The sequence below is a fragment of the Fragaria vesca genome, linkage group LG5, assembly GCF_000184155.1.
Source record: "Fragaria vesca subsp. vesca linkage group LG5, FraVesHawaii_1.0, whole genome shotgun sequence".
Taxonomy (NCBI): Eukaryota; Viridiplantae; Streptophyta; class Magnoliopsida; order Rosales; family Rosaceae; genus Fragaria; species Fragaria vesca.
Window position 1 is genome coordinate 26,860,612 of NC_020495.1, and position 12,512 is coordinate 26,873,123.

A 12,512-nucleotide genomic window follows, 5' to 3' on the forward strand; every position below is an offset into this window, starting at 1 on the left:
GGGAGGAGGAGGAGGCGCCGCTGTGGTGGGGGAGCAACCAGACGAGGGAGAGAGAGAGCAAGCAAACGAGCTAGGGAGAGAGAGACGAAGATGATGAGGGAGAGAGAGCTGAAAGTTATAGAATGGAGCCGAAAAAAATTTCAAAACTTTTGGCGGGATAAGTGCCGCTTAAAATTTTTGAACTTAGTCGACGGAATATCGCCTAAGTTCAAAATATTTAAGCGGCAGTTATCCCGCTAAAAAATTTAATTTAATTTTTTTTTAAATTTGGTTCCGTCGACTAAGTAGATATTTCCGTCGGCTAAGATATAACCTAAGCGACGGAATAATTTTTCGTCGCCTAAGTTATCATAAATAATAATTTATATTTATATATAAATGTTCCGTCAGCTAGGTAAAAATTTTCGTCACCTAAGATCTTCTTAGCCGACGGAATATTTTTCCGTCGCCTAGGTAAAAACTTAGGCTACGGAAGGTTTTTCGTCGGCTAAGTAGATCTTAGACGACGAAAATATTATTTTTCCGTCGGCTAAGTGATTTTTCCACTAGTGAATAAACATCTATTATTAAAATAAAAATAAAATTCGCGCTAGAAGTATTCTTTTCAATATATTCTACCCTAAAATCGTCGAAAGCACGTCTTCTTCCCAACTCTTCTCCACAATTCATTTGGGTTGTCTTTCTTCTCTTCTTCTTCTTTTTTAAAAAAAAACTTGTATAAGCTTTAGTTTGATCTTGCAGATGATCATATTGTCATGTACTGCATCTTTATCATGACATGTTTTATCGAATAACTAGCTATCTATGTTTAATAGTTACTGTACTTCTACAATTCTACTAGCTTGTGAATTTTGAAAACTTGTATTGGTGATTTGGAGTTGGGATATAACAATAATCATTTGATTATAAATTGAACGATGATAACCAAAAATTTCTAATAAAAATTAGACAAAATAATATGTAAAAAGAGGTACCAAATAGTAAATATATATTAATTATATTAAATAATGGAATATTTCATAAATTAAGGGCATTTTAGGCAGTTTGGGAATACTAAAATGAAAAATTTGATATGTGGTGTATTAAGTAAGGCGTGTGTATTAAGATATTTGGGTTGTGTATTTAAAATTTCTCTTAAATAGAGCGATTGAACTTTGAATCCTTTCTCATACTCAAGCTATCACCATATGAAGTGATGAAACGGGTTTATTACAGTGTACAAAGTATTGTTGTCCACATTGCCTCGCTGAAGTCTATAACAGCAATTCCTGATTCATAACAAAATCAAATAATTAGATTAGTTTTCTATACTTATATATTGCTTTCTTTAAATTGACAAGAGCAAAGTTGGCTCAGATTGATTTGAGCTTGATGGTGATTTTATGCCACATCTAGGCATCCTAGCTAACTCCTCTTTAGAATATTAAACAAACAAATCAATTTGACGGTATCGGTGAAGAGTTACAAAAACATAACTTATCTTCAAACTTGGAGATCTGATAAAGCATATTTCCTAATAATTCAATGAAAACATCAGCAAGTGAACATCAGCAACTGATTCCATTGTGGTTAGAATTTGAAAGAGCTATCCAATGCTCGAGTAACATCTTAATTAGAGTCAATATTCGCTCATTTGTTAAAATATCATCGTAAACCCTAGTTTAGGTACACTACCACATAAGGGTGGCCCAGTAACAAAGGATCAAAGAAGAAGAAAACAAAGGATCAAGGAAGAAAATGCCAGCTGAAAACTGTAAATTTAAAAGTCTTAAATGTAGGATCCGAAAACTGTTCTTATCATTTCTGTGTTGATTTTGTACTCGCTCATTCTTAACGTTAAAGATGGAGATTAGGAACTTATTTAACAAAGGGGTAATTTTATTTGATTTATTGAGCTCGGACCTCTTTTATTAACAAAAGACGATTAATTAACGACTTCAGGGATCAAAACAGTCAAAATTGTAAAACACATCAAATTTACTAGTTACTAGTTTTCCTAGTTACCGACTAAGCTACAACATCAGGGATCTACATAGTTTACTACTGATTAGACTGATGTGCATGATGAAACTACTTCCCACCACTGCTTGTGATAGAGAAAATTAGGTTGAACTAGCTAGAACGATATTGAGAGTACGTTTTGCATAGTACTATGCCATGTGAGGAATGCTTATCCGCTGTCCAGGTGCCCTAAATTGTATGATATCTGGACGTCAAATTAGGATGGATTATTGGATGAGAATATTATTTTGTGAGTCACACAGGCATGCATGATATGATAGATCGACATATGTACTTAGGAACTAAGTAACTCACTAGTACACGGGACACACGCGGTGGGAGACGAAGGCTTGAAGCTCACAAAAGAGAAGAAAGGAAAGGAAAGGAAAGGAAAGGAGATGGGAGAGCTAGAGGTGTTGAGATTCTGATTTATATCATTCATAAAAAGATAGGTGACCATTAATCCATTCACCCCACAAACTCCAAAAGAAAAGGCAAAGTTTGCATGATGGAGAGCTAGCACTCTCAATCTATCTCTACCCTGTCACTAGTGGTAGCTGTGATTTGGGGGCATCATGGTGGCCTAAAAGGATCTTCTATCATAGAATAGAAAGAAAGAAAAGAAAGAAGGAAGCAAAAGAAGCATACAACCTTACACTCTCCTAGCCTTTTTCTTCGATATGGGATTAATTGGGATCCTCATAGGATATGTTGATTTTGCTTTGGAAAAAAAAATCCCCCTTGATTCATTTTAGTTTTGTGTATGACCACAATTATTCAAGTGTTTTTTTCCTTTGATTCCTCCACATTTTATACATGTTCTCCCTAGCTCTCTCTGTCTCTCTCTAACTACTGTACGTGAGGGGTGGCATTTTGTAAACCACTCAGGTCTCAGATAGATAGATCGATCAACTAGCTAGTTGAAAACAGATGGTATGCGGTCGAAGGTGAAACGTGTTTGTTACTCTTTTTCCAACTTGAGTCTCATGACCTGACCCAGATAGATAAACCATTTGATAAACGAATTCTGGGTAGGTACTCAATCAAATATATTTCAAATAGTTCATCAAATGTTATTTCTATAATTGATCAAGAACTAGTAGAAAAAATAATAATAATAATAAGTGTTTGGCTTTTCAATAAATAAGATTTCAACTTCATAACCCCGAACAATAAGTAAGTGCGTACTCTTATGAAGGCAGAAAACAATATGCTGCCATTTTGAAACCTATCTAGTTTTCTTTTGTTAAATGAATTAGAAGGAAAGTATCTCAAATACGAAGTGAAAATATAATCTAATATTGGTCAACTGATCCCCATCTTTAAGAAAACCTAATCTCGTACTTCATACACACTAAACAATTCTAACCGGTTGATATTCTCACTATATTGATTTGTTTATGTTTTAAAATAATAAATTTTTAATTTAGCATACAACGATTGATAAAATTTCTATCTTTTTTTTGAAATTTTAGTTCTCTCCATTATCTCAAATCAAACATTAAGTCATTTAAGCATCAACATTGGAATTAACTAATACTTATAAGTCATACACACACTAAAAGTAATGATCATACATTCATACCATTCTTGTTCGTAGATGATTGTCATATGCATGCGACTCCTTGTCATATCGATCATATGTAAAATTTAAACTTGGTATAAGTTTTACACATAAGCATAACAGTAACTTTAGTTTTTTTTTTTTTGGTCTGAAACCGCAACTATAGCTCACCTACTTGTTAGTATGTTTGCATACCTTGTGCAAGAATTCTATGACTATTTGCTGTAAAAATATTGTCTTTTTCAATATTTATTCTTAAATTACATGTTTCTACATAAGGGCTATAGGTAAGAGAATTAGGTGTTCATGTTTAGCTTGTTTTCTTGACCCGTTCAAGCTTAAGCTTGGTCCAATCTGATCGTATAGTAGTTCCAATTGTGAGCTCTCTATAATATTTAGATTTTTTGAATTCGACTGGTATCAACAACTTGTTTAATTTATAAGTAATTGGTCTTTTGTTATGCTTGAATAAACTTTTCAGTACCTTATATCAATAATATAGCCAAAAAGAATATTTAGTTGATCAAAAAGTACAAAATATCTGAAATTTAGCTATATCAAATGAGCTTGAGAAAACGAGGCAATTTTCACTTAAAAAAAGTTGAATACACTCTCAGTCTCGTGATTAAATACTTGTTCATAAGCTTTGTCTGTTGAGTATTAATGGAGCTCACATTTAGTTTTTTTATTTACAAACCGAGCTCAAACAAAGGTATAAACGAGCGGAACTCGATACAAATTCGAATGATAGGATATCGTGGACCGCTTCGAGTTCGTATTGAGTTCTGCTCGTTTATACCTCTCATTTATACCTCTCTTGGCCCAGCAGATGTCCAAGCACCTATGAATGGCACTCGTTACTTAGGGCTAGAGACTCATTTACTATACATAGCCCAATACTCAGTTGCTAACAAAATTTGTTTGAATCCGGCGAAACTTCCTCCACAGAAATCATCGATCACACTATTCTCAACTGCATGGTCTTACCAGTAGAGATGAACTAATCACCAGCCACGTGCTTTGTCCTATTCCCACGTGTCATCAACAAAGACACGTTTGCTTTTATAACCCGACGAAGCAGCTCTCGTTTATCTCCTCCTTCATCGTCCCCTCCGTTGCATATATAGTCCAGTACTGTGATCCACATTTCTTCATCGTCGAAAACACAATGTCTAACAGAGATTCAAATCCACCGTTCTCACTTACTCTGTTCATTGTCTTCTTCTTGCTTTTGTTACCTGCCTCCTCTTCTTCTGCCAAGTCTTTGAAATATGATGAGGAGGATTCTTCCGGTTCTGGTTCCGGGTACTTGGTGAGGAGAGATCAGAGGAGGGCGTTGGTTCAGACAGAGTACGGTGATATCTCGTCTATCGATGTTACCGATGGACGGAGAGGGCCGTATCATGTCCAGTTCATCACCATGGAACCCAACTCGCTGTTCCTTCCGGTGCTTCTCCATGCAGACATGGTGTTCTATGTCCACACAGGTTGAGTTTTTAACGCAATGAGTTTGAGTACATTCATAGTTCTACGATTTTGTTCTGGCATGAAGTTTTGAGATTTTTGTTTACCATGCAAATGTTAAACCACATTGTTGAATATCACTGCAGTGAAGTGTGATTATACATTTATACTAATTTAATTAACAAGTATATTACATAGATATAAGATATTGAACAACATGGTTGATTTGTTTTTTTATTTCTTATTTATTTGATATGTTGTGTCTGCACGTTTTTGGAGTAAGTTGATTAGGTAAAATTTTGTTTAAGGTGTACGATACTAGGTATGCATGCCTAGATCAGTAGATCATGCTACATGATGAAGTGTGAGCTGATATGAATTCACATTGATATTCTACTGAAATTAACTATCAATTTTCGCATGTATTATGTTTCTTTCGATCACCAATGAAAAATTTCAATCATTTTTCGTTTTCCTTGTTGTTGGGTTTAGGGAGTGGAACCTTGAATTGGGCTCATGGAGAGGATGATCAAATCAACAAGGTTTCTATAAAGAAAGGTGATATTCATAGACTGCGCCCAGGCTCTCTCTTCTTTATACAGAGTGATTTACAGACTGAGCGTCACAAACTAAGAATTAATGCAATCTTTGCAAATACTGAGGAAGACGTATATGTAAGCTAGTTCTGCCTCTTCCATTTCTAATCTGCCTTAAACTGTTTGGAAATTATTACTCACTTCATAATCATGTTCTTTGTCTATAATGTTAATACAAAACTTAAGCAGGATCCAACAATAGGAGCGTACTCCAGTGTTAGGGACCTGGTGCGAGGTTTCGACACCAAAATCCTTCGGTCAGCTTTTCAGGTCTGAAAACAATGATTAGGCTTTGCTGACTACTAGTCACTAGATCTTTGACTAATGATTCTTTGACTAATGAAAATGGGTGATTGATTTAGGTTTCTGAGGAAGTGATCCAGTCCATAACAAATTCAACAGACCACTCAGCCATTGTCCATGCAGTGCCCCCAACGAAGAAAGAAACCTTTTGGGATTTGGAAGCTCGGTTCTTGAAAACGTTTATAGGAGCCAGTTACGATGGCACGGCATTAAACAAGAAGAAGGATAAGAAGCATAAGAAGAAAGACAAATCAAAAACATATAATATTTTTGATACTGACCCAGATTTCAGGAATTGTAATGGTTGGAGCACTACCGTGAATGAGAGAAACTCACCTTTATTGACTGGATCAAACATTGGCCTTTTCATGGTGAACTTGACGAAGGTCAGTGCCCATCGATGTTTACCTCAACTGCGTGTTGATTAGACTGTAACCGACTTCTAACAATTCTGAACTTTTTTGAATGTGTTTTGTTGTAGGGTTCAATGATGGGGCCTCATTGGAATCCAAGGGCAACTGAGATCTCAGTGGTGTTACATGGGGAAGGAATGGTCAGGGTGGTTTGTTCTAGCACAGCAAAGAGATCAGAGTGCAGAAATTTGAGGTTTCGGGTTAAGGAAGGAGATGTTTTTGCTGTACCCATGTTCCATCCAATGGCGCAGATGTCATATAACAACGACTCATTGGTGTTTATGGGGTTCAGCACCACAACTAGGAGAAATTATCCTCAGTTTTTGGCGGGAAAATACTCGGTTCTCCAAACTTTGAACAGACAGATCTTGGCGGTGTCTTTGAATGTTACCAACACCACAGTCGATCAGCTTTTGGCTGCACAGGTAGAATCAATCATACTCGATTGTACTTCTTGTGCTGAAGAAGAGGAGAAAATAATGCTGGAAGAGATTGAAAAGGAAAGGGAGGAAGAGGAGGCTAGGAAGAGAGAGGAACAGAGGAAGAGAGAAGAGGAGCAGAGACAGAGAGAGGAGGAAGCGAGAAAGAGAGAAGAGGAGCAAAGGAAGAGAGAGGAGGAGCAGAGACAGAGAGAGGAGGAGGAAGCGAGAAAGAGAGAAAAGGAAGAAGAGAAGAGGAAGAGAGAAGAGGAGGAGGAAGAGAGGAGGAGAGAAGAACAGGAGGAAGAAGAGAGGAGGCAGAGAGAAGAGGAGGAAGAAGAGAGGAGAAAGAGAGAAGGAGAGGAAGAACAAGAGAGGGAGAGGCAACAGGAAGAAGAACAAGAAAGGAAGAGGAGAGAAGAACAAGAGAGGCAGAGGCAACAGGAGGAAGAAGAAAGGAGGAGAGAAGAAGCAGCAGCAGCAGCACGAAGGGAGCAAGAAGAAGAAGCAGCAAGAGCCCGGGAGGAACAAGAAGAGGCTAGGAGACAACAACAAGAAGAGTACAGTAGAAGAAGAGAGGAAGAGGCCCAAACAGAGCAAGAAGAGGCTAGGCGACAACAAGAGGAAATAGAAAGAAGAACTAGACCAGAGGAGCAAGAAACAGAAGGTGACCAAGGTTTTGATGGTGAAGCGGGAAGAAGAGAGATTTGAATGTGTGGAAATGTTCAGGTTATGTGAATAAAAGACCGTCTTATGCTGCCTTTAGTTCTATGTTTCTATGTGGTCAGACTTTCCCTCGGTCTTTCATTTCATGTAATAAACTTGGATGCCTGTCCAAAACAAATTTTGTTGGCATCACAATAAACAGTGGGAATGTCACAGAGAGTTGTAGTAGTTTAGTAGACTAGTAGTTGAGCTTTTAGTTTGCAACTGAGATATAAAATTGTTAGATTTACACATCTCCCTCTCCGGTTATTACTGTTATCAGTTTATGCATTAGAATTAGTGATTTCAAGGAGCAAATAATTCCTAGTTACAGTTGGAGAAAAGAGATATACCACATGTTTTGAAGTTTGTTGGATTTGTCTTGAGATGAAAAACTCCAATAGGTTTAGACTTCTAAGTTCAGGTATCGTGCAAAGGATCTGTGTCAAGTGTTAGACCATCCACAGTAGACGGTAGGCGCATTGCAATAAAGTGAATAGGAAAGTGAAAGATAAGCATAACTCTCTCTGGTTTCATTGCAAAACAGAGTAATAGGCTTCTAAGCCAATCCGCAAACTTGCAAAAAGCAAGCAAATAGAACATATACAAATGAAATGGTTCTCTAAACTAGTTAACTCACTGTGTCACACCTTGATGGAGCTAGTTATGTAGGACACAACAACAGTAACATCATCAAGCTTGCCTCCATAATAACGGAACCCTGCATCTTGAGCAGCAGTGGAAAATGGTGTTTGCCTGTTCTTATCCAGTGCTCGTGTGCGTGCTAAAGCTGCTATTTTCTTAGCAGTTGCTTGCGGTTCCAAGCCGGTTCTCACAGCATGAACAACAATCGCAGTAACCTCAGTATTATACAAGTTGTCAAACAACCCATCTGTCCCGGCAATGATGACATCCCCTGCGGCGACAGGAATCAAAAACACCTGGTGCACATCATGTTCCAATTTAGATGCCAAGTTGGTCAGAGTAATTTGTAGTTCCTATTTTTCCGCTTGGTGTAAACACATGATATTGAAAGTAGTGACACAGATTCTTAAATTTTCTACAAGGAACATATTTGATTGGACAACAGCAGAGTCAAAGTGATATGAACATGAAAATTTTAGTATTCAAAGATTCCACAGTTTTGATTTAGACAATACACACACACACACACACACAAATAGGAAATTTTCAAGGCCAATTCCCCCACTCAGTGCATTAGACTACAATACACTCCCAGCAGTTGAAACAAAATTTATTCATCTTCTTTAGCTTGGGTTAAGTCTTTATCACATTCAAACTCGAAGACAGCCAACATATTACAAATTCTTATACCCACCTGTACTTTAATTTCTTTAATGGCCAACCCCAAAATACTTTACATAGATGCTATGCGAGTGACAACTAGTATCAATGTGTATAGCTCAATGATGAGTTTGGTAGGGAACTAACCTCACCGGAGCTTGGTAGATCAGCCCCACTGCCACTTTCCAGCTGATACGTAAAATTGAAGCCATGCTGCTGAACAGGGGATCGGAAGATGGTGCTTCCATCTCTAACCACTATGAATCCACTGTCCCCAAGATTGATAGCATGTAAGCCCTGCCAAATAAAGAAGACCATTGGAAACGTATTCATACTCACTATATCGAAACTTTCATTTCTACTCTAAAAACAATACTTCAGGACTCGGTATCTGCAGCCTATGTTTGATCTCCACTCTGGACTCTTTTCACGATTATTTGTTCAATACAGTATAAAATAGAGGCTTGCAACTCTTTTCAGCAATTTCTATGTATGAAAGACTACTGTTCGCTGAGCTTAAAAGGCTACAAGTACTGTGCAATAATTCAGGACAGAAACTTATGAGCTTCACAAGCCCAGGGCATATTGACAGAACGCCGGTATGTTAGTCCTCAACATATTTCTTATAGTATCTAAGTATACATGAGTGGTAATATATAGGAAGATAAATATACACTAAGATCATTTTGTCAAGTTTATTTCAGTTGCAAGATGCAGCCACACGAATGCAGATGCCAGGGAGAAGTGTAAGAAAATAATTGATCACATGTAATCCCTATAAACCAGATCATATCTTTTCTGACACAGTTAAAGATACAAGCATCCCAGCAGTAAATTACAGGCACTGATAGTTAGTTGGAATGAAAAACAACAAACCTTCTCAGTAAGGCCAATGATGCAAGCTGTTGAAGAACCCTTTGCTTTGGTGCATGAGTGTGCCTTCTCTAACACCCTGGCAGGTTCAAAGCTACCCATAGGCTCCTCTTGAATTGCCTTAAGAGAATGAGCCATAAGTTCACGAGCAAATAGGCCGGCATTAACACCAACATCAGCCCATCCACCCACACCATCTGCTACACCGATTGCCTGTGCATCTTCACATATGAAGTGGGCATCCTCTCCTCCTGTCTCTTCCTTCTCAGGATGTGGTAAGTAACATGATCCTGAAAGTAGCTTCAGAGTTCTCTCTCCCAAAACAGGTCTGAAAATGAAACAAAGAAATGATATATAAGCACTGAGACTACCTTGGCTCCGGAAAGACAGAAAGCGCTGTCAGTGCAGTTTGTATTGAAGTAAACAGTATTCAATCTCGTTGCTCTAAGCTCTAGGGGATCTTACTAACCCCATAAATGGTATACAAATGAGCTATTATGTCAGAGCAATGCACCTGCATATCCCTCAATTGCAGTAATGACTGAACCTATGAATGCTAAACAAATGAAAACCCTATAATAACAAAACAACAAGGACAAAAATGACAAAAAAAATGGAAGGATGAAATAAAAGAACAGATGAGAGAACATACTGATCAGACAAAACAGTAGAATTTGCAAGCTGTTCTTCATTGGAGTTGCCATCAAGTGACACATTCTGAGCAGCACCAGCAGCATGGTAATTGGAAGCTGATGCATGAAAATTTCTTGACCAAGGTCCAACATGCACAGATGCTAAACGACTGTTGAACGATTTTTTTCTTCTCAAGCTCAAGCTAGTTTTCAGGAAACTGCTACGACTTCTATCATTAAAAAAGACCCCAGTCGGTTTTGTGAAGTCCAATCCATTCCCAGTACTCCCAATTAAGTCATCAACATAAAGATCTCCTCCAAACACAGGTTTCGAACTTGAAGCAGCCATAGATTTTCCCTGGTGTAAAGAACCAAAACTATACCTGCTACTGCCCGATACCAAAAGGGTTGAACACGGTAGAGAACGCACCAACCCTGAGTTCTGAGAAAACAATTTCCCCTCACAAGGCACTAAAGTTTTCGAATTTCGTATCCCACTCTGGCTTATAACTCTCCACAAACCAGACTGTATAGTACTGTTTACTTTGGGGAATATAGCAGCTGGCATTTTAACTCCTTATACAAAACACCCGTAATCCAACAACCCTCAATAGCAAAACCCAACCTGAAATTCTATCTCCCAGATAAAATTTCATCACTCTGAGCACATCAAATTTACCAGATTAACATAAAATCTAACTGCTCCTACAGCTTTGTAACCTGAAAAAAAAGAATACTAAACTCAATTCCATCACAAAGATCAAAACTTTCCACTACAAAACAAATAAAGAATCAAATTTTCTTATCCACAGCCTAATCATATCTAAAAATCTACAAACTTCATCAGCTTCTCAGCAAAAACAGAACCACCGCATATCAAAATGAACCCAAAAGATATGAACTTGACCCAACAAAGTAGCAAAAGCTATGAAACATAAGAAGCTAGAAAAGAAGAGGGTACCGTGATTTGAGGGTGGTCAGTGAAACCCAGATCCTTGGAAACAGACCAAACTGGATAAGGGTTTGCTATAAATGGAAGCTCCGAAGATATATGGTTGGCCAATTGCCCGATTCAATCTATCTTCGGAGCTTCTTTCGCTGCTTTTGGGAATATGCTGTTTATGGTTGGGCGCGTAAAGAAGAGAGCTAGATAGACACACGTGGTGAGAGATAGGAAGCTAAGCTGCTTCAGCTAAAATCGAAAACAAAAATGCTTTTTTTGCTTCGAAATCTCAGAGCAGAAATAAGAAGGGTTCGGGATAAGTTTGAGTTTTGGTGCCCAAAAGCCTCATATAGGAACTTGGATAGAATCCTCAATCCTGGTCTGCGTTCATTTCAAAGTGTCGTGGAAATTTATTTGGTATAAAACAAAATACTGATTGTTTTTCCTTCGTTTTTTTTTTTTTTTTTTTCCGGTTTAATATTAACCTGAAAAATTGTGGACGTTTAGGGTTTGATGGAACAAACCCCACAGACCGATAGGTGGGTGACGTGTTGACAGGTGGAAGGTGGGTGAGCACATTGTATGAAAGGGCAGGTGAGACTGTGAGCCACAGTCCGTACAGTATATCCTATATATGTTCTTTGGTGTAAGAATGTTATGCTCGGTCTAGTGCTCCAGAGGATATTCGCCAACAAAATTGTATTCAACTAATCTTCAAGAAAGAAAGATTAAAGATTGTATTCAGAAATAGAAATAGAAACAGAAAAATTGTATGCAGAAACAGAAGTAGAAAGATTGTATTCAACCAAATTCAACTTAAAGTTAACTTGACTGTAAAGATATGTACGCATCATTATTCATGAAATTTAAAGCCTACATCACCTTTTTAATGTCATTTTTCGTAAATCTAATACTTAATTATGAAATGGTGTTGCATTTGAAGAGGGGTTTTATGCCAGTTTATGAGGTTTGTTCAAGTTAAGACACATCAGACATAAGGCAAAGAAAATGTGAAGCAGCAAAGTAGGTAGTTGGTTTTGCAGCTTTCACAACTTACAAACTTAAAGGAACTCAAAACATACTCCAAACTTACGTCCAAAAAAAAAAACATTCTACAAACTTAAAGAGTGTTTAAAGTATAAGGTGCATGTCATAACAATACAAAATCAAACTAATATATTAGTATTACATACAATAAAACCATTTGTTCCGCCACAACCATCTACAGTTCTACACTAAAACTAGGCTCTTCGCACAATTAACTGCTCTACAGCACTTGTAATCCATCATATGT

General features: G+C 37.5%; 2 protein-coding genes across 2 annotated transcripts; one reads left to right on the plus strand and one right to left on the minus strand.

Moving 5' to 3' along the window:
* Positions 1–4,724: 4,724 nt before the first annotated feature.
* LOC101300059 (vicilin-like antimicrobial peptides 2-2-like) lies at positions 4,725–7,718 on the plus strand. Its single transcript, XM_004300566.1, has 5 exons — positions 4,725–5,052; positions 5,522–5,703; positions 5,815–5,895; positions 5,988–6,314; positions 6,410–7,718. The coding sequence occupies exons 1-5, from the start codon at positions 4,734–4,736 to the stop codon at positions 7,469–7,471; spliced, it is 1,971 nt and encodes a 656-aa protein (XP_004300614.1). The 5' UTR covers positions 4,725–4,733; the 3' UTR covers positions 7,472–7,718.
* Positions 7,719–7,978: 260 nt separating this feature from the next.
* On the minus strand, positions 7,979–11,603 carry LOC101300349 (probable protein phosphatase 2C 55-like). The gene is made up of 5 exons (XM_004300567.1): positions 11,237–11,603; positions 10,296–10,995; positions 9,647–9,971; positions 8,918–9,067; positions 7,979–8,406 (listed from the first exon to the last, which is right to left on the minus strand). Exons 2-5 carry the CDS (start codon positions 10,841–10,843, stop codon positions 8,110–8,112), a joined length of 1,320 nt encoding a protein of 439 aa, XP_004300615.1. The 5' UTR covers positions 10,844–10,995; positions 11,237–11,603; the 3' UTR covers positions 7,979–8,109.
* Between the last annotated feature and the right edge of the window lie 909 nt (positions 11,604–12,512).